The sequence below is a fragment of the Trachemys scripta genome, chromosome 8 (assembly GCF_013100865.1).
Source record: "Trachemys scripta elegans isolate TJP31775 chromosome 8, CAS_Tse_1.0, whole genome shotgun sequence".
In the NCBI taxonomy this organism is placed as follows: Eukaryota; Metazoa; Chordata; order Testudines; family Emydidae; genus Trachemys; species Trachemys scripta.
This window is the reverse complement of record NC_048305.1, coordinates 96,047,988-96,066,943: the sequence shown is the minus strand read 5'-3', so window position 1 is coordinate 96,066,943 and position 18,956 is coordinate 96,047,988. Positions and strand designations below refer to the sequence as shown.

The window sequence follows — 18,956 nt, the reverse complement described above, 5'->3', positions numbered from 1 at the left end:
CTTTCCACAAGCCTTTCCGTTATTCTAATTTTAGGTGCGTACACAAAGCTTTTAGAAAAATGTGGTTTTCAAGCTAGCTGTGCCCCTTACACTTCTCTAGCGTGTGCTTCAAGTCATCCATGCAACATGACGCGGTTAGTGAATACGTTTTCACAAATAAATAAGGTCAATATGGCATGACATGTGTAACTTGGGTAAACATACCTCTACGGTGAAGGTATCTTTGGTAGACTCGTATGTAACATTAAGTGTTAAAAGATGACCGTGGAAAGAAGCACCATGAGGTAGGATAGTTCGAGGAATAGAGTAAAGGTCCTACAGAAAGAAAAAGAAAAAGAAAAAAAAAGAAGATCCATGTAAACAATTCTGGAAGAACAAAAACATTTTCACAGTATTAGCAGTAACTGATTCTCCGGTACATGGGCCTGAACAATTCATGGTATTGTTAAAAATATTGAGTTGGCATCTAAATTTTTGTCTAGTTATGAGAAAGGACATGAATGTTAAGTAACAAGAAAATCTCTTACCTCTATAGTTATCACATAGCGTTCTGCCAGAAGTAGCAGTCTCTCAATTATGACAAGTTTAGTTGACCTAAAGATTGCATACAAAATTTTAAAAAGTATAAGGTGAGTGGTTTCAGTTCAATCACAAAAAGACAACAGCCGAAGGCAAGGACTGAATTTAGTAGAGACTAAATACAATTCTCAGTCTTTGAGGTGGCGTAGCTAGATTGAGGCACATTGGCAAAGCAGAGTGCAAGTCCTGACTTGCACTTCCTGTGCCATACTTGGTCTGGGTACATACATTGTGCATGTCTAAAGGGTCCACCCCTGTGCCCAGGTACTAACACACAATACATCAGTCCCCTCAAGGATGACAGTCAAACCACCTCCCCCAGTATCTCCCACTCCATAAATCTGATGGCTCTTAAGCAGCAATAATCTTTGTAGTTTATAGGACTTCAGCATTTAGACTTTCAGTCTCATTCTTTATATTGAGATTGTTTAAAAAAAAATCTCTTCTGAAATCAAATACATTTTAATGTAAATATGAAAAGCGACCGTCCGAGTGGCTGTAAACTTACATCTAGAGACAGAAATATTACAAATATTACAAGAAAACTTATTCCACTAAAAAGGAAGAGACACAAAGTTAGGTTTGCAAATATTAGTCCATGATGTTGACTTGTTTATGCTTCTTCAAAAAAATAGTTCCATTTAAGAACAGAACTTGCTACACAGTGGAGAGTAACCACTCCCCCTTCTAAACGCAAGGGCTTAGTTCACATACAGAGAGCTGTTGTTCTTGTTTGTGGCCATTAATGCAAACACCTAAAGATTGTTTGTAAGCAAACCTTGGCATAGTGCCCAATAGTACACTTCTGTTCAGAGAAGGAGATGGATAGTGAAAATAATGACCATTCTCTACAAACACACAGTTGTGGCATTTAAAACCTAAGACATTTTTGTCCACACGAACACGGATAGTGGTGATCCTTTGAGATGGACTACCTTAAGACTCAAAACTTACATTTTGGCAATTACTAGATTCTGATCAGTTAAGTCTGTACAGAAATATTCCAATCCCTTCTATGTTCTCTCCCTACTAATGTCCTTCACTGTTCTCAGCTCCCTGCCTTCGTATGCTCAGTAGGGAAAGGAAGCACTACAACTGAGCAACCTGTTTTGTATGAGGAGATGTAAAAGGCTATAAAGAGAAGCTGAATATTCCATCACTGATGACTGTGTGCCAATGATTTACCAGAAATGCAATGCAGCAGAGCATCAATATTTAAACTAAGGAAGCCCAGCCTACAATTACCTTGTATTCCTGAAGAAAAAAAAGTTGATTTTATGATGTAGAAAGATTTGGAATATAAAACATGAGGCTGTATTCAACAGAAGTGTTTACTCTCCTCATATGCCCATTATTGTCAAGATGCTTCCCACATGAATGAGTGCTGAGTTAGGCATTTATTACATTTACCCTCAAACACAGACTTACCTGTAGGGAGACTGTACTGACGTCGCTACAGTAGGCATAGCAGTTGCTGTAAGCATTTTTGTAGCTCTTGTAACAGCATGTGTTAATGTCGGACCACCAAGTGCTGAACTGGCTGCCTAGAATTTAAGATGCACCAATGTAAAACAGCATTTATACTGTATTACTTATTCTGGAGTGATGAAATTATATGAAAACTATTAGGAGATCTTCCTAGTTAGGCAATAGGAAAGGTTACAAAGTTTAACTACATTCTGTGGTTTTCTATGTCCATTACACTGCAGAAATAGTGTCACAGAGGAGAAAAATCTTAAGTCCTTAATAAAGTTGATTTTCAAGTTCAAAAGAATTTAACAAGCATCTTTACCACAATTCAATATTCTAGTCTTCACATAATATACAGTTTGCTCTGTGATCTGAAGTTCAAACATCTTCAGCTAAAATGCTGAAACTTGTGAATTCTCCTCTATAAACCTTCAATTTAAGATTAGCAATATTTTGGGAGAGAGCATAGGATTGCACTCTCTAGTTTTTGAAAAGCATGTTTTTTGTAACACTGCTTCAATTCTGCAAGTAAAATAACCCTGAAGGTAGAAAGGGCTTTAGGAACATGAACAAATTTAAGTCTGCCACTTACCTCTAATCTTGTATAACAATCAGCAATGAATTTCTTGTGTAGCGACACTGAATCCTGAAGGTATGAAGGACAGGTACGTTAGCACTTTAAAAATAATTTCATGAGAATAAAATGGTCAACACCAAATTTAATTAATTGCAATATATATCACAACTTCCCGAGTATTAAACCTCTTCATATGGGTCAAATACCGTTCTTGGTAACAGACTATACTTACCTTTTTCAATCTAGGATTTAGATTAATATAGCTGTAATTTATGATCAACTGAATGGCCTCATTAGCAATTTCTTCATCAGGTGATTCCATTGCTATTTTCCAAATAAAATCCATCCCTATTAACTCCAGTTTTTCTACATTCTGTTCAAAAGAAAATACATTAGTAAAATACAATTTGACTTTGTTACATGTTATAAGCATGTATAGTCATTAATCAGAGGGGTAGCAGTGTTAGTCTGGATCTGTAAAAAGCGACAGAGTCCTGTGGCACCTTATAGACTAACAGATGTATTGGAGCATAAGCTTTTGTGGGTGAATACCTACTTCGCCAGACGCTTGTTCACAGACGTCAGACGCTGGAAAATAACTTTTGGCTAAAGTCTTAGAAGCTCTATTTTTCAGTATGTTGTCAACTCTATAAAAATGTTTATACAATATGAACTAAATGTATATAATCTCAAATCCACATAATCAGTGGAAATTTTAAGTCTAACCCACTGTCTACATGTAGACAAATAATGACTTCTGCAGAAAACAGTTCAACCAAGCAATGGAATAATGAAGAATTCAAAGATCATTTTAGGAATTCAACAATCACACAAAACAATTTATTTCACACAGGTAAGTCAAAAGAGCAACAAATCATAGGCTAAAATGCTCATCAAGTGGCATATACTGGGGTCATGTACTTCACAACAGGTCTATGAGCACCATAAGTAAGTCTGAGGTAAATTAACAGTCCCGGATATTAAGCAGATCCAGATGTATACTGCAATGTATTTTTTGCCATATAATTTTATTTTAAAAAGCAGTGCAGGATCATATCAAAGTTAAAAATGTATTACAATTTAAGATTTAAATTTTCTAAACATATCTCTTGTAAAAAGGTACACAAATAACTAAACATACAATAGGTATTTTCTTTAGAGGTCAGCAAAACAAGTTACACACACTTCATTTACTCATTAACAATGCAAAGGAAAACTGGGATTGGTTTTTCAAGTTTCATGACATTACGGTGTTCCAACCCGAAATCTTTTACATCAACTTTCAGCATTCATGAAAATCTCACCTTTAATTTCTCAAGGTAGAAAAGCAAGAATTTGTAATGAAAACACTAAAAGGACCTGAGGTATTTTAGTACAAATATGACCATATAAAATAGCTGGCTGTCTTTTTTTAAAATAAGAACCTGTTCCCCAGATCTCATGTACTGTTCATAGGAATGAAAGTGCACCACACTTACCAACTGAGTTCCTTGTCGTTTTAGTCGATGATCACATAGGTTCACATTCTCAAAGAACGTCTTAAATAAACTAAAACCTGTATGTAAAAATCATGAAAGATTTTATTTAGAATAAATACCTGTTTTTATTGAAAAAGGCCATTAAATACACAAGAATAAAGGATACTCTTAATAGCAATTAAAAATTTAGAATCATGAAAAAAGACCTCTTATTGCGTTAGTTTTTAAAGCTCTTCACGGGTCTAAGAAATTAAGTTTAATGTTCTATTAGAAAGCAACTATCTAGTACTTGGGTATATATTTACTCCTATGACCTGGTGACACAAAAACATTTTCATACCATTCATAGTAATTTCATACGACTCCAGTTTGAGAATTTTCTCTTTGAATAGCTGTTGTTGTATGTCACTCTCCAGATCATGTTGTCCTTTTGTAAACCACTCAAAGCACATCTGTGAATTAGTGTAAGTGTGTAAGTGTATATGGTCCATATTTTGAAGATCAAAAGATTTTTTTAGTAAATCAACATTGCTTTTTCAAATTACTTCAGACACTATAGTGATGAGTGCATAAAAAAGTTTAGATAAAAGACTTATGAAAAGGCAAGAGAGTCAAAATATTCAGGAGTCTGTAACCACCTGAAGTGCACTGCTGTTGCACATTACTATGTACTATGTATCAGCATAACTCAGATAATAGTAGACTTTCTTTTGGAGCAGAACGTTCAGATTCCACAAGACTCAGGTTCTTACATATTACACAAGCCTACAGTGCTACATTAGGGTACCAGGCATTATTACTAATGCTGTCTATTACATAAAACATTAAGTGAAGGTTCCTCATTTATGTATCAGAGGGGTAGCCATGTTAGTCTGGATCTGTAAAAAGCAACAGAGTCCTGTGGCACCTTTAAGACTAACAGATGTATTGGAGCATAAGCTTTCGTGGGTGAATGCCCACTTCGTCAGATGCATAACAGGGGGCATTCACCCACGAAAGCTTATGCTCCAATACATCTGTTAGTCTTAAAGGTGCCACAGGACTCTCTGTTGCTTTCCTCATTTATGACATCCCTGGTTGTTCAGATGGAAGTTACAGCTCAAAGAGCAGATAACCCTCATCTAGTCTCCTGATCAACATTCCCTTTCAACTAAACAAGTCTTAATGTTCAAGACAGTATGCCATTTATAGTTAAACACATAACAGCTGCTCCATTTGCCTACACTGTCCTTCCACTAACAGGAAGTAATGCATTAGTGCTTTGTAAGGCATTTGAAGACACTGAATGCGAGAAACATTATAAACAATTTATTTTCTATACATGCATTCCAGTCATGAGCTATTAAATTCCTTTTCCACCTCCAGATGTTGATCTCTTGGGCTTCTTACCTCTCGATCTAACTCACAAACATCTTGACCCGTCACAAGACATTCCCAGATTTCCCTGGCACGATTCCAACCCAAATAGAGGGTGGCTTCTTGCAGAAAAAATGCCAGAAATTTTAAATGCGCCTCTAAGTACTGAAAAGGGAATAACAAAACTGAGTGTTATCTTTCCAAAAGAGAACTTAAAATTAGAAATACAACATTGTTATTTTTTTTATACATTTTGCGAAGTGTGAAGAACCAAAAACTGACTGATCTTGCAAGGAACTCCATGTGGACAGAGCAAGGCCTGCAATTATGTTTTCTAATTTTCACTATTTTAAACAAAAGACCTCATTTCAGGCATCTTTTCAGAAAACACTCAGGTTGCTCTCGAGCCCCATAATAGTAACTAGCCTGAGCCACCGTCTGGCATAAAAAGGAGATCTAAGGTGCAATACGTTGTGCTGCAAGTGCTCTGTGGATATCTGAATCCATATAGTAATAGGAAAACATCTTTTGGTTTTAAGTAGTTGGCACCAAATTCAGCCATTTAAAATATGCCACAGGTTTTCATATAGAAAGGCTACCCCACCATTTAATTTAATAAGTAATAAATCTCAATATATTAGAAAACAGTCATTTTGGAGGGAGGACATGCAGCATATATACAGTGTACATTAAGTGTCCAATATTTTACATTGTCTAGTCTTCTGTGTTTCAGCTGACCATGGCTTTTTTTGGGGTGATTTATAACATTGTTCATCTGACAATTTCTAGTAACTAACATTAGAAAGCAGTGTTCAGTACCTCCCGGTAAGTGTATCGGCCATCCACTAATGTTGTTCCAACTAGTCCACCAGGACCTGCTACAGATGCAGCCAATCGATGACATGCTATTAGGCTTCCCGTCACCAGTTTCACAATTTCAAAATTTTTCTTCAAGTCTTGAATAATGCTCTTGGCAGAAACATTGAGAAAGACAGCGTAAGAAATGAAGCACCTCAACAGGCACACCTAGTGGTTTTGCATTTTTATGAGAATTAGATTTAAAAAAAAACAACAAAAAACTGGGGGGGGGAAGGGGTTTCAGCACTATCAAAACTGTCACAAAGGAGTCCTGAAGGTTCACCTTCATCCTTCCCCATCCATTTACAAACCAACCTACATGGCAACTGCTTTCAGCATCCGACTATGTAGCACTGCACAGCACTAAATGCAAAGCCAAACTTTTCCACTCAAAATGGCATAATGCAAAGCACAAGTTGGTAGCAGATTGGAGCCATTTATGTCTATTTTCGAAAGGTCATAATTGATTTTATTACTTCAGTCAAAAGTAAATAAAAAACAACCTGTTCCCTTAAATTTGTCAATCAGGTTCACTTATAGTTAGTAATGGCACAAATATAACGTGAGCCAATTCAGACATGTCAGAAGAGATAAGCTTATCCGCATATAATGGACAGCACAGAGTATTAAGGAATTACCATTGTAAAATTATACAGTTAAGATACTACCACTACATTAAACTCCTCAATTCAAATAGTGCCATAAATTAATACCATATTTTTAACCTAAACTTTGTTATAAAAGCTGAAGTTTGATGGATGTAACTTTGCTTTCAAAAGTATTTTAGCAAGTGCCTTACCTTATCTTGCTTTTGGTACGTTTGTTTAATAAACGAACGTGTGATTTCATGGAGCTGACGTAAAGCTGGTACCACCCAAACAAATTGGGGATTATGATGTTGGGATGACTAGTAATAAAAGAAGTTAAAATAATTACATGTGTACATGCAACAGGGAGCAGTAAGAAAAAAAACTGTTACAGAAGGATGCCTTGGAACAAATTTGAGGAGTTTCTAGCAAGAACAGGAAAGAGAAGTGAACATCAGATACAGAATAGTCTGGATTTCAAACAAACATTCCCCCTAGGGCAGACAGCTTGAGATCTGCATTTCTGATTTTTAGAGAAAAAGCAAGAATGCAAGGTACCTTGGCACCTAAGGAATAGCTGTTCTACCAAAACCAACCAACCAAACAAAAAAACAACACCAACCATACTCTTGGATGGTGTTGGAAAAACTGAAAGGCTAGTCTAAGTTTAGTTTAGCATGGGAGAGGGCAACCGAAGTAACAAGCCATTTCCTTTATAATGGCACATTTTGGACTATGGAATAAGGACAGGTGCATTCTTGCAGGCCTATAGAAAGATCATTTATTACATGGGCAGATCTGTAAATAAAATGGGAAATCCTTTAAGCTATGTGCCATGAATTTCACATGGTCAAAGCCTTCTCCCCTCAGCATGCTGCTGCCCCGGAGACATCTTAGCAAATTCAGCTGCAAAATGGGTTTTTATACCAGAAGACATTTTTCATGCCTGTTTCTTTAAACAAAGGATATTACTGGGTTTTAAAAACCAATCTGTATTTTGAGATTTGTCTGTTAGACAAGTCAGAAAACAAGATTTACTCTTTCAAAGAAAAATCTAGAATATTTTATATTAAAGGGACACAGTTTCAACACTGACATGCCTTAATAGTAATTCCACCTGAAAATTCTAACCCTGAGTCCACTCAAGTTTTCCCCCAAACTAATCACTCCCGGGGCTGCAAATTTGTTTAAAACAAGGCAAGAGACTTATTACGAGTCTCACGGTAAACAAGTTGGCTCACACAAAATCTCCCCCTCTCAGACTCTACCAAGGTACAAGCTTACAGATGCAACAAGTGTCCAATTCCATGTCATTTGAAAGAAGTGTCGATAGTGCCCAAGCCACTCTTTAGAGAATATGCCATTTTGGGGAAAAAATGTAATTCTACAGAGAAACGAACCCTCTTAATATCTTCTATGCATTTGATGATGTAGCTCCTTTTGATTGCTTCCTTCACTGCATAAGCATCACTAAGAATTGTCAGATGTTCCTCCAAGGCCTGCTGAATTAGACCACAGGGCAACGTTGGAAGATGAGCCAGTTCCCAAAGCACCTCTAGGACCTTCAAGAACAGCATAAATGGTCAGGGACACTAGTAATTACAAAAGAGATGCAATTCTATTCTTTATCTTAACAATGGAGGATTTGATTTCTCATGCCTTTCCGGTGGTTGTCTCAATGCGTGCTTCCCGACCAATGCGTCCTATCAGGCTCAATAGTTTTTGTCGCACTCTGTCACTCTCAGTCTCCCAGCTCTGCAGGACAAAGACATAGAATTACTATTACAGCGGCAAATATGTAATAAAAATGCAAAGTTTCAAATTAATTGATTCCATCTATGATCTATTTTACTGTGAGATCACCAATTAATAAAGGGACACAGTTTCAACATGTGCCACTGCCAGCTTGATTAGATGTGAACTCAGTTTTGTTAACAGGAGATCTAATTCACCAAACACTGCCAAAAAATTATCACGAGTGGCTAGAGGCAATAATGAAATCTTTTCCTGAACATACTTTAGCCGTAAGAACACATAACATGGTTAAAACCCGAGTTAAAAGATTAAATCGATAGCACAATGGGAGTGGAGTTACTTAAAATAAATATTTTAATCTTCTCAAAGTCATATTGTAGGTTTCCAAAAAAAAGTATTTAGAAATGTTATTTGTAGACTAGATGCTCAAACATATCAACATTCCCTGTTTTAGTAAGAAATTTAAATTCAGATAAAGATTTACCTTCTGAATAAGAACAAACAGATGATTAAGTTGATCGGAGCTGAATTTCACAGCAGCTGCAGCAATAATAGTATGTATGTTTTCAATCACAGTGGATGATTGTCCTGACTAAATAAGAGGGGAGGAAATGAGAGACAACAACTAGTTCTTTGCAAGGAGGAGAAAAACAAGACTGTACACATCGTGTAAAAACCTTCAGATGTCTGAGCAACAATGGATATAAATGAGTATTGCCACATCTCATGGAAAGAGAATCATTTAGAGAATCATTCTAGAACAAGACAGGATAGTACTCTCAATCTACCAAACCCCCAAAGGTGGTTGAAATACTGTCCAAAAAGAAATAGTTTATATTTGTGAGAAGTGCTATGTTAATTGAAAATATTCTGGGCAGACACTGTAGGGCAGGAGTAACTGACCTTAAATTAACTGCTCACTCTTTCAGAAGTATTTTCTATTTCAGTGTTTAACCATTTTAAGAACTAGGAAAAGATGTGCCAACACAGGTGTTTGCAGGATTTCCACATCCTAGTGGCCACCATTACAGACTTTTGATTGCGTCAATTAAGGTAGGATGGTGGAACCCATAGAAGTAGAACGAGGAACCACAATATCCATCAATCTGCTGAATGTACAGCTGTCAGTTTACTGCTTGTCAAGATGTTCAGTCTAAAATTACATATGGAAATACTTTAACATTTAAACAGGAAGGTATTGATGCTATCTGCAGTTGTCTGGCACCACTGCACACAGCAATGACAGAGCTCTCCTCTCTTCTCCATACATACATCCATTTTCCAAAGCTATTCATGGAAGTTATGTGCATATATAGAAATGTTTTTTCTGTTTATGAACATTAAGGCCCCGATTCCTGCACCTCTAGGAAGCCTCACTGAAACCACAGATTCCCTCATGAGGAAAATTATCACAATCCTTGAATCTCACATAGCCTTCAAACTCTCACCAGCAATATAAATAAGCAGCTTTCCATAAACACTTCTCCCACCCCAGTCATCAATCTATACAACCCAGTGACTGCTTGACAGGTGAAGTGGGCTTTGCACAGTGACCAGAAAGTTACCAGATCCAGGCTCTGGGGGATACAGGAGTGGAAGAAGTAAAATCCAGAATCAAGGGTTCTCTCAGAAAATATCTTGCCAACTGCTCAGTCCCATTTACAGTGGGGGCGTTGCAGCTGAAGCACTTCCACTGACTGCAATGGTGGCACTGGTGGGGATACTGGGAAACTGGAGTGTCTAAGGGAATTGCTTGTGTGACTTTTGGTTAGCCAGTGGGGTGAGACCAAAGTCCTCTTTGTCTGGCTGGTTTGGTTTGCCTTAGAGGTGGAAAAACCCAGCCTTGGGCTGTAATTAACCCCGTTTTAAGCAATTTCTCCTGAATTGGCACTCTCAGTTGGGACCCGCCAGAACCAGCATCGTTACAACTATGCTTCCATCCCTTCCTCAACATCATGCTTCTTCCAGGTGTCCTATACCCCCTAGTCATCCTCCCAAATGACCATGAAGTAATAAAAAAACACAAGCATGACACTAAATGAGGCCCATCGCTAAACTGGACCACTCACATACTTGCTTCTTGGTGTATACCACACTCTCCATTTACAGTGTACACACCCCAGGGCAAGATTTTGCACACTGGGAAACAAGCACAGATATGAGCAATTTGTCCAAGATCAGAGCAAATTAGTAGCAGAGCTAGGTACAGAAACCAAAACTCATGCTAGTCTGTAGCGTTCTAACCACTAAGCTATGCTGCTCCCTAAAAATAAAGTAAAATCAGAAATAAAAATAGGAAAGAGGAGATTTGGGCCAGAATATGGGTGCATTCCAGAAGGCAGCATGAGGAAGTTCCTGCATTCAGAAGGTAGGGTTTATATCTGAGGGAATTAAATATCAAGTTGAATGAGAGAGACAAGGCAGGTGATGTAATACCTTCTGTTGGTGGAAGGGACAAGCTTTTGAGAGTCACAGAGCTCTTCCTAAGATCTGGACAATGACATGATAATCATTCAAATGAAGTGTTGTGTTTGACTGCAGCCAAACAACAGTTATACTGAATCATAAAAAAATCTTTGTATTATGATTTTACGAAGTAAAAAAACCCCATCAACACTGAATGCACCACTACACAGCAGATTAATCAATCCGAAGCAAGAAGTGGGGGAAGCCCCGTTGAAATTTTCCTATTAAAAACAAAATGCAAATAGCTGAGTGCCTTCTATGCAAGCTCCAAGACTCTTCAAGTTCAGTAGTGTACAGAAATGTTACTCTTCAGGCAGAGATGACACACTCAATCTTAAAGGAATGGGGGGCGGGGGAAATCAGCTGCTTCATGTGTGCAGCATCTTTAAAATGCTGCGTTGACTTGTCGACATCTGAGGTGATGTGCTGTGTCAGTAGCTACCATTAAAAAAACCTAGGAAACTTCACATGAATACCATCCTGTACAGGATGTGAAAACAGGCCAATAACATAATGCTAATCTGAACACATTGTAGTGTATTGACCAGCCATACTATCAACAACTTCTTTACATTACACACTGGGTATTTTGAACAGAACTTGTTTGCTAAATAGGAAATTTATATTCTTCTGTTTCTCGTAGCTTTGATAAATCAGTCTTGTTTCTTACTAAGAATACTATACTGTTTGTTATTCAGAGAATAACAATTATTCTAAGATTGAAGGTCTTGATGCACTATTAATTTTTTAAAAAGTGACATACCTAGCCTATCTAGAAAGACCTTGGCACACAAAATAGAACTTTTTGAAATACATGAGGGTGATGCATAGGGAGGAAAATTTATTGGATGTGAAGTCTTCAGGTATGAGAGTAGGGTCTCCCTTAAATATACCTGTTCCCAACCCAAAGTCTAGTTAAAATCTAAGTCTTCTGTCAACATTACACAGTTTTATGCTCAGGCACTCTATTTACACACCCCATACCCCCACCATCATATTTAGACTCTTTTCAGGAGGAAGTGATACAAAGCCTCTCAATACAAAACCCATGTCACAAACAGGCCAGCAGGAAGACAAAATATTACAGCTGAGCTCAGAATAAGTGCAAGATGAGTCATGTCAATGTCACAGCTTCACTGAGCAAAAGAGACTTGCTATCATCCCCAACCCTAGTGTAGATTTATACAAGGTGTCCAAAAAGCTTAAACTAATTATTTAGTACAAAATATAAAGGCTAAATTGTTTCTGTGTTGACTACAACTTTGCACTGGCATGTTAAATTTTAGACCAAGCAGTTTTGATTGAGGATAGAGCTTTCAAACAGCAGTTTGCATTAAGCATTTGAGAACCATTTTCTACACATTGATTCATGTGAGTGTATAATAAGACTAACAGATTGTTGTCAATAGTATATATGTAAGAGTAGAAAATGTTACGAGGCAATTAATAGTATTTGAGCTCCCTCTATTTAAAGTCAGATAGAGAATTGGATTCAGATTCATACCTTCATCCAAGAAAATTAAAATGCTAAAGTATGGTCAGAGGCTAATATAATGTTTCACCCCTTATTTTAAAATCAACATTTTTTGTAACCCCCTTACATTCACTATAAAAGCATAAAAAAGGGTATCAATGAGAAGCCTATTTAATTTATGTGAATGTGTTTTGAGAGGTTAACGGAATACTTGATTAAGTGGTAAGGGTGCATGGGAAATGGGGGAGAGGTTTTATTTGGTTTAGATTGTAACATTTTCAGTACCTCACAATCCCCTCGACTGTCTTTTGCGACACCCCCCTAAAGTCAAGATCTACTGGTTGAGAAACACTGAGCTAGAACAAGGAGTGCAACCTTGGAGGGAGAGATGTTTATTAAGAAATATAGATTAACACAGGTACAAAATAAACAGCAATCTAAACTTGTTTAGCTGAAGGCAGAAGTTACAATATAAACGATTGGAAAATGTGTACGTTAAGGTGTTCTTTCCCAGAAGCATTTTTGCTGTCAGAGCCGTGCTGCTCATGAGGTAAGTGAAATGCTAATGACCATGGCTGAAAACTGAATGTAAGGAGTCTACACTGATATTTAAGTCCATTAATAATGTACATCATGATTCCATAGGGAATGAACCAAGTAATGTGATCCAGCAAATAAATGGACAGCTAGATTTTCACTATTTTCAAAGTTAGGTGCCTAAATTTAGCCACTTGCGTTTGAAAACGTTGGCCTGTTTTTTTTAATGATACATAAAATAGAACAATCCTTAAGCTTACCTGTATTCTCCAAATTTTAGTGAGCTCATCCAAAGACAATTTACTGCCCAGCAGTTCAATAATTCCCTTTATGCGGTCACAGTACTGTGCTTGGTCTATATTACCTAATCGAACAAAACAGACAGCTAAATTAGAAATTGTGAATAATATTGTAAAAATGAATAATTTAATACAAGTCATAGCAAGAAACTTGGTACTTTATTTCAAAGGAACAGTATCAATTTGAAAAGTCATTTCCATCTGAAAATTCTGTGCCTGCTATTACAGGCAATTCTTAAGATTACTAAAAGAGAAAAATCAAATACCCATCATTTCTCTATTTTTTCAGCTTGTTTTCTTTGTGTAATTGATAGCATATCGCATCTAGTCAATTTCAGTGCTTTGAAAAACCTCACACCCACCCCTAGACTCAGCAAGTAGTAATCTAAAATACCAGCAAAGCTGAAAGTGCAACTGAAGAGGCATCAGCAGACAAAAAGGAAACAAGTGTGATTCAGTATGCTTGGTGCTGGTATTCTCAGAACCCTTCTAAATAATCAAAACACTATAAAGAAGTGCTTGGGTTTTTCTACAAAGGGCACTATCAGAAAACAGTTTTAAAAAGTCCAGTTGACAGTTCCTTGAAGACTGACATTCATTCAAAATTCATAGTGTAAAACAATTGGTAAAAAAGCTTACCTTCTAGTGCAATTGATAGAACAGAGTTTTCTACTAGCCAGTTTAATAATCGGTCTGTATCTATTGCATTCTTTACAGATTTGGATACAGTGCTGTCTTCTATTAGTTTGGTTACCTATAAATCACAGAATGTTAAAACTGTTACTGTACTCTATATGCCCATCTCTCTCTCTCTCACACACACACACACACACACACACACACCCATTTGAAAGGTGCACTCTCCTGCAAAGCCCAAAGTAGTACAAGCACCATGAGACTATAACAATGCACTGCCAAAGGCCAGTTATTAAAAAGAGAAAAGCCTGCTGGGTGCCATTATTACACCAATTTCCTAATCCCATTCTGTCACAGACAGGAGGGCCCTCCTGTACTGCAAACTTCTTTAGATTTACTAAAATTTTGTTATTGCAGAACAGGTTTCTTTTTGTGGCTCTCAAATTAGTTCCCTATCTCCATGGTAGTAAACCATTACACTTCAGCTCAGTCTAGTGATAAAGGTGACCAAAGTACAAGTTCCGGACGAAGCCCAAAATGCTGCATTTATGTAATTTCACAAGGAATGTGATACACTTATATCCAAGGGCCCAAGATTAATGATAAACACATTGGAGTTACTGATTTCAAATGACAATTAAGAAAGGTTTAATATATCCCAGAAACAAGAACTGAACCAAGAAGGCCTTCAAATACATATAATTTGGTGGGCTTTTAAAAAAGCAATTTCTTGGAGTACTAAGATATACCAGCTTTGGAAGTCAGAACTGAATGACTTCATCTGAATACTGTAAGTGACATCTGGAGAGGCTGAATTTAGAGTTTTGCTTTTTTATGCAGTTCCACATGAGGAATAAAATGTTTGCTAGCTCAGCACAGCCTTTGGGATACACTTAAGATTTATCTTACTATGGAATACCCATGAATGGCCCAGGCATGGCAGATCCTACTGCTCACAAATACAGCTGAAACAATAGTCCTGGAGAAGGCTGATATGACTTGGACTCTTCCCAAGGAAACCACAACCCTCGTATCCACTGCTAACTTGCAAAAATAATGCTTGTTAAACTGACTTCCTTTGTTCTTTACTTGGAATTAAGACTTCCCTAAGGCCACATGATTTGCATAAAACCACCCCGCCCCTTTCCCTTTCAGACACTACTTTTGGTATAGCCAGAATAGCCTGTCATACTCAAGCAAAAATTCAAACTTACTTCTTTGAGGGAATTCATTTTTGCACTGAAGTGGGGAGATTTTAACATGCGCAACAGAATGTCCAATCGTAGATCATCCACCACAGTTACAAGGTCAGGTTGGAAGCGCATACACAGTAGCTTTATAGCAGACAGGAGTTCAGGGATACTAACTAGCCTCTGTTAAAAAATTTTTTTTTTTTTAGTAATGGCTGTACAGATTTTTAGACATTTTATTTTAAGCATAAGTTCTGTCATGTTTTAGACTTGGATAATAGACACAAAGGGTAACAACAGTGACCTGGTGAAGGCTGCTTGATCTATAATCCACAATACTTTGTCTTTCTGGTGAACATCTGTAGAAGTATTACTCACACTACTAGAAAGAATCACTATGCAGACAAAGTTTAGGGGTAAGGAAGAAACTTCTGTTGAAAGTTAAACGTGCTAAACTGTTCTAATTTGTAAGATACATATTTCACGTCTGTGCACTTAAAGAATAGTGATAAACAATAACATTTCCAACACATCACGATGACTATGTCTACACTGTGCACCTTACAGTGGCACTGCTGTGCCGCTACAGCCATGCTGCTGTAATGTACGCAGTGTAGCCACTCTTTGTCAGCAGGAGAGAGCTCTCCTACCGACAAAATAAAACCACCTCCAACGAAGTGCAGTAGTTTTGTTGGTGGGAGAGCGTCTCCCGCCAACAAAGCGCTGTCCACAGCATCGCTTTTCTTCAGTAAATCTTTAGTCGGTCAGGGGAGTGTTTTTCTCACGCCCCGACCGACAAAAGTTTTACTCACAAAATTTCAGTGTAGACATAATCTAAAATGATCTTAACGAAAAAGACACTATAAAGACTCATTAGAAATAGAGGACAAATTCAAAACAATGTAGAACAAAAAAATGTCAGAAGATGTTGACATCTAATGATCTCCTCTGATAAAGATCAGCAAACTCTTTCGGAAACAATACAATATTTGTACCTGTAAACAGAAATGCAATTTTATACTTGCTACAGCCAACGCCTTGGATTTTTAAAGATATCTAGTCTCTGCTCCACCTAACTGACTTAGGAGCCCAAGTCACTTTTGAAAAGGAGAGCTAGAGCTCCTAAGTCAGTTAGGCATTGCAACACTCAGCCGAGCAATGCTTATGTACCTTTAAAAATCTAGGCTATAGGGACTAATGCTGCAAGGTACTAGGCGCCTTAAAGTCAACCAGAATACAGGGTGTTCAGCACCTTGCATGACTGGACCCAGGGAAACTTGTTGGATAACTATGAGGGGAAAGTCTTTTTAGACAGGAAGGTCTAACACTGAATAAGATTTTAAAGTGGGTCCTGGTAAGTACAGCCAACCCACTAGCACAGTTTCCTATTACAATCATTCTCAGTCTAAATTTAGCTCAAGTGATACTTTCCAAACAGAAACTAGTATAATTTGTTCTCAAGTTATGATAGGTAGGCACTTTTGACATTTACAGTAGTTTCTACGTGTATATTTGATAAAATCAGAACGTTACCTTATCTTTTAGGTCCTTCTCTTCCACATTTTGTACATATTTAATCATTTTATGAATGACTGGATCCAGCATGGGCTAAGGAATTTGAGAAAATACAAGGACAATTATTTTTTATTTTCCAGAGTTAAGTTACTGGAAGATCTGGTTGCAGTAAAATGAAACAATAGCTTCTCTCTCTAAAAAGGCCAAAACAACTTAAGATCCCATTTACTTTGAACACATAAGCTAACACAAATATGGCATACATATACCATCGTGCTGGTATGAACAGAGAATGAAGTAATGTAAAGGAAGAAGCCAAAATTTCCCAGATAAACTAACAGCGGCTTGTACCATAAAAGTATCTAGTAAAGAGACCTAATCTTTTCAACACACAACACTTGCTATACATACAATGAAGTCAACTTGACACCTAGTGTCTTATCAGCCTCTCTTCTGAATAGAGTGACCAAAAAAACCCCAAACCAGCTGCAATATTCCCAGCAAGCCAGTTTGCCTAACAGCCAGAACTCATGTGTTGCTTTCTCTCTGAAGGCTATGAATAGTGTATTGCCAGCGGCTAGAAATTACCACACAACTCTTTCTATGCAAGTACATTTATTCTTAAGGTAAAAGTATTACAGAAAAAAAACAAAAACAATCAATAGATTTAAACAACATATTAGGAGTCACCCACAAGTCTTACAGGACCCTAGTAGGCCAAAGTCTTTCCAACTCTTTTGCAAGAGCTGGGGCCTCACGTTTCTTGGATCAGAAAGAAGGTCCTGAGTCAGTTTAAATCCAGCCTTTTTATCCCCAAAAGCCCTTTCTTTGGCTGGCTGTCTCTGGAAAACCCAGTTTGAACTAGTACATATGCCAGCCACTCCAGGGTGTGGTATTTTTCTTGATTGTTCAGTCTCAGTGACTCACTTTAATCGCCCACACTGTTTTTAGGTCTTAGAGGAGCTCTGGTAGCCCTCCCCCATTGAGAAGAACACAATCATACATAAGCCATTCATAAATTTAATACAATGGCCCCTAAAGATACTGCACGGGGTTGCAATATCTGCCATAATTTTAGCAAAGGTATGTGGATCACAGATGTTTCTCTCTGGCCGGGGCGGGGCGGCTCCAGGAACCAGTGCAGCAAGCGCGACCCTGGGGCGGCAAGCCGTGGGGGGCGCGGGCTGGTCACCATGAGGGCAGCAGTCAGGCAGCCTTCGGCAGCCTGCCTGCAGGAGGTCCGCCAGTCCTGCAGTTTTGGCGGCAATTCGGCGGCAGGTACGCCGAACCTGCAGGACCAGCGGACTGCCCGCAGTCATGCCACTGAAGGCCGCCTGACTGCCTTGCTTGGGGCGGCAAAAAACATAGAGCCGTCCCTGTCTCTAGCAATGTATTTTCCAACTCATGCTCACATATACACCCTAGATCTCAGTCACAAAGCTAGGAGTCCAAAGCAAGCGGTACTCATTGGGGCAGATTCTTGTCACACCTGTTTTACACTGGGATAGTTCAACTGACTGCAAAGGAGTTGCTTCTGATTTACACTGATGAAGATCAGAAGATTCAGGACTACTGTCCTCAGCAAATGAATATGGATGTTCACATAGTGAGAAACCTTTCTACTCATATAAACCAAGAAGTTAGGTTGAGATTTTCAACTGACTTTGAAAATCTCATCCCTAGACTACATAGTTGTAATTAAAAATGGCATTTCTACTCTCTTGGGTAACAAATGGCACATATGGTCTCCTTGTTCTGGGTAGCTCCCCACCACTGTAATATGCAGAAATTTCTCTAATGCATGCAACATTCCTTCACGTGTTGTGAAAGGCAACTTATTTCCCCAACCCACCTTCACTTGTGAATGCATCTAAAAATTGGTATTTGCACATTTTACAGAAAAAGAAGTGTCACTCAACCAATACTAGCCTATGCAAAACAACTACCCTGCACCCTAAACCAGACATGTTTAAGAGTGTTTCAAAATTAACTAAGTCAGTGATAAACTAATTCAGTTTTCCATGTTAAGTTTCCAATTCTCATGCCAAACTTAAGTACCAGTAGTGTTGCCTTCTGGATGCCATTTTTTAAGAGATCCATTTTAACACAGAAAAAATAATACAAAACTCAAGGGAGCAATATAGTTTCTGTTTCAAAGTTCATTTTTCTACTTTCTGAA

At 37.9% G+C, this 18,956-nt stretch overlaps 1 protein-coding gene across 2 annotated transcripts in view; it reads right to left on the bottom strand.

The window, feature by feature from the left end:
* USP24 (ubiquitin specific peptidase 24) overlaps positions 1-18,956 on the bottom strand; it is a 119,951-nt gene that overhangs the window by 69,200 nt on the left and 31,795 nt on the right. For both annotated transcript variants that reach the window (XR_004646883.1, XM_034779687.1), the window contains exons 9-25: positions 16,796-16,870; positions 15,287-15,445; positions 14,076-14,190; positions 13,398-13,501; positions 9,145-9,252; positions 8,565-8,660; positions 8,306-8,467; positions 7,118-7,225; positions 6,280-6,429; positions 5,494-5,625; positions 4,445-4,556; positions 4,105-4,181; positions 2,859-2,999; positions 2,642-2,695; positions 2,008-2,123; positions 528-594; positions 205-315 (exon numbers count right to left, since the gene is read on the bottom strand). Coding sequence is in view for 1 of the 2 variants with exons in the window: in XM_034779687.1 (XP_034635578.1) it covers positions 205-315; positions 528-594; positions 2,008-2,123; positions 2,642-2,695; positions 2,859-2,999; positions 4,105-4,181; positions 4,445-4,556; positions 5,494-5,625; positions 6,280-6,429; positions 7,118-7,225; positions 8,306-8,467; positions 8,565-8,660; positions 9,145-9,252; positions 13,398-13,501; positions 14,076-14,190; positions 15,287-15,445; positions 16,796-16,870 (1,887 nt within the window). In the remaining variant the exon portion in view is untranslated. The remainder of the gene's footprint in view (positions 1-204; positions 316-527; positions 595-2,007; positions 2,124-2,641; positions 2,696-2,858; positions 3,000-4,104; positions 4,182-4,444; positions 4,557-5,493; positions 5,626-6,279; positions 6,430-7,117; positions 7,226-8,305; positions 8,468-8,564; positions 8,661-9,144; positions 9,253-13,397; positions 13,502-14,075; positions 14,191-15,286; positions 15,446-16,795; positions 16,871-18,956) is intronic.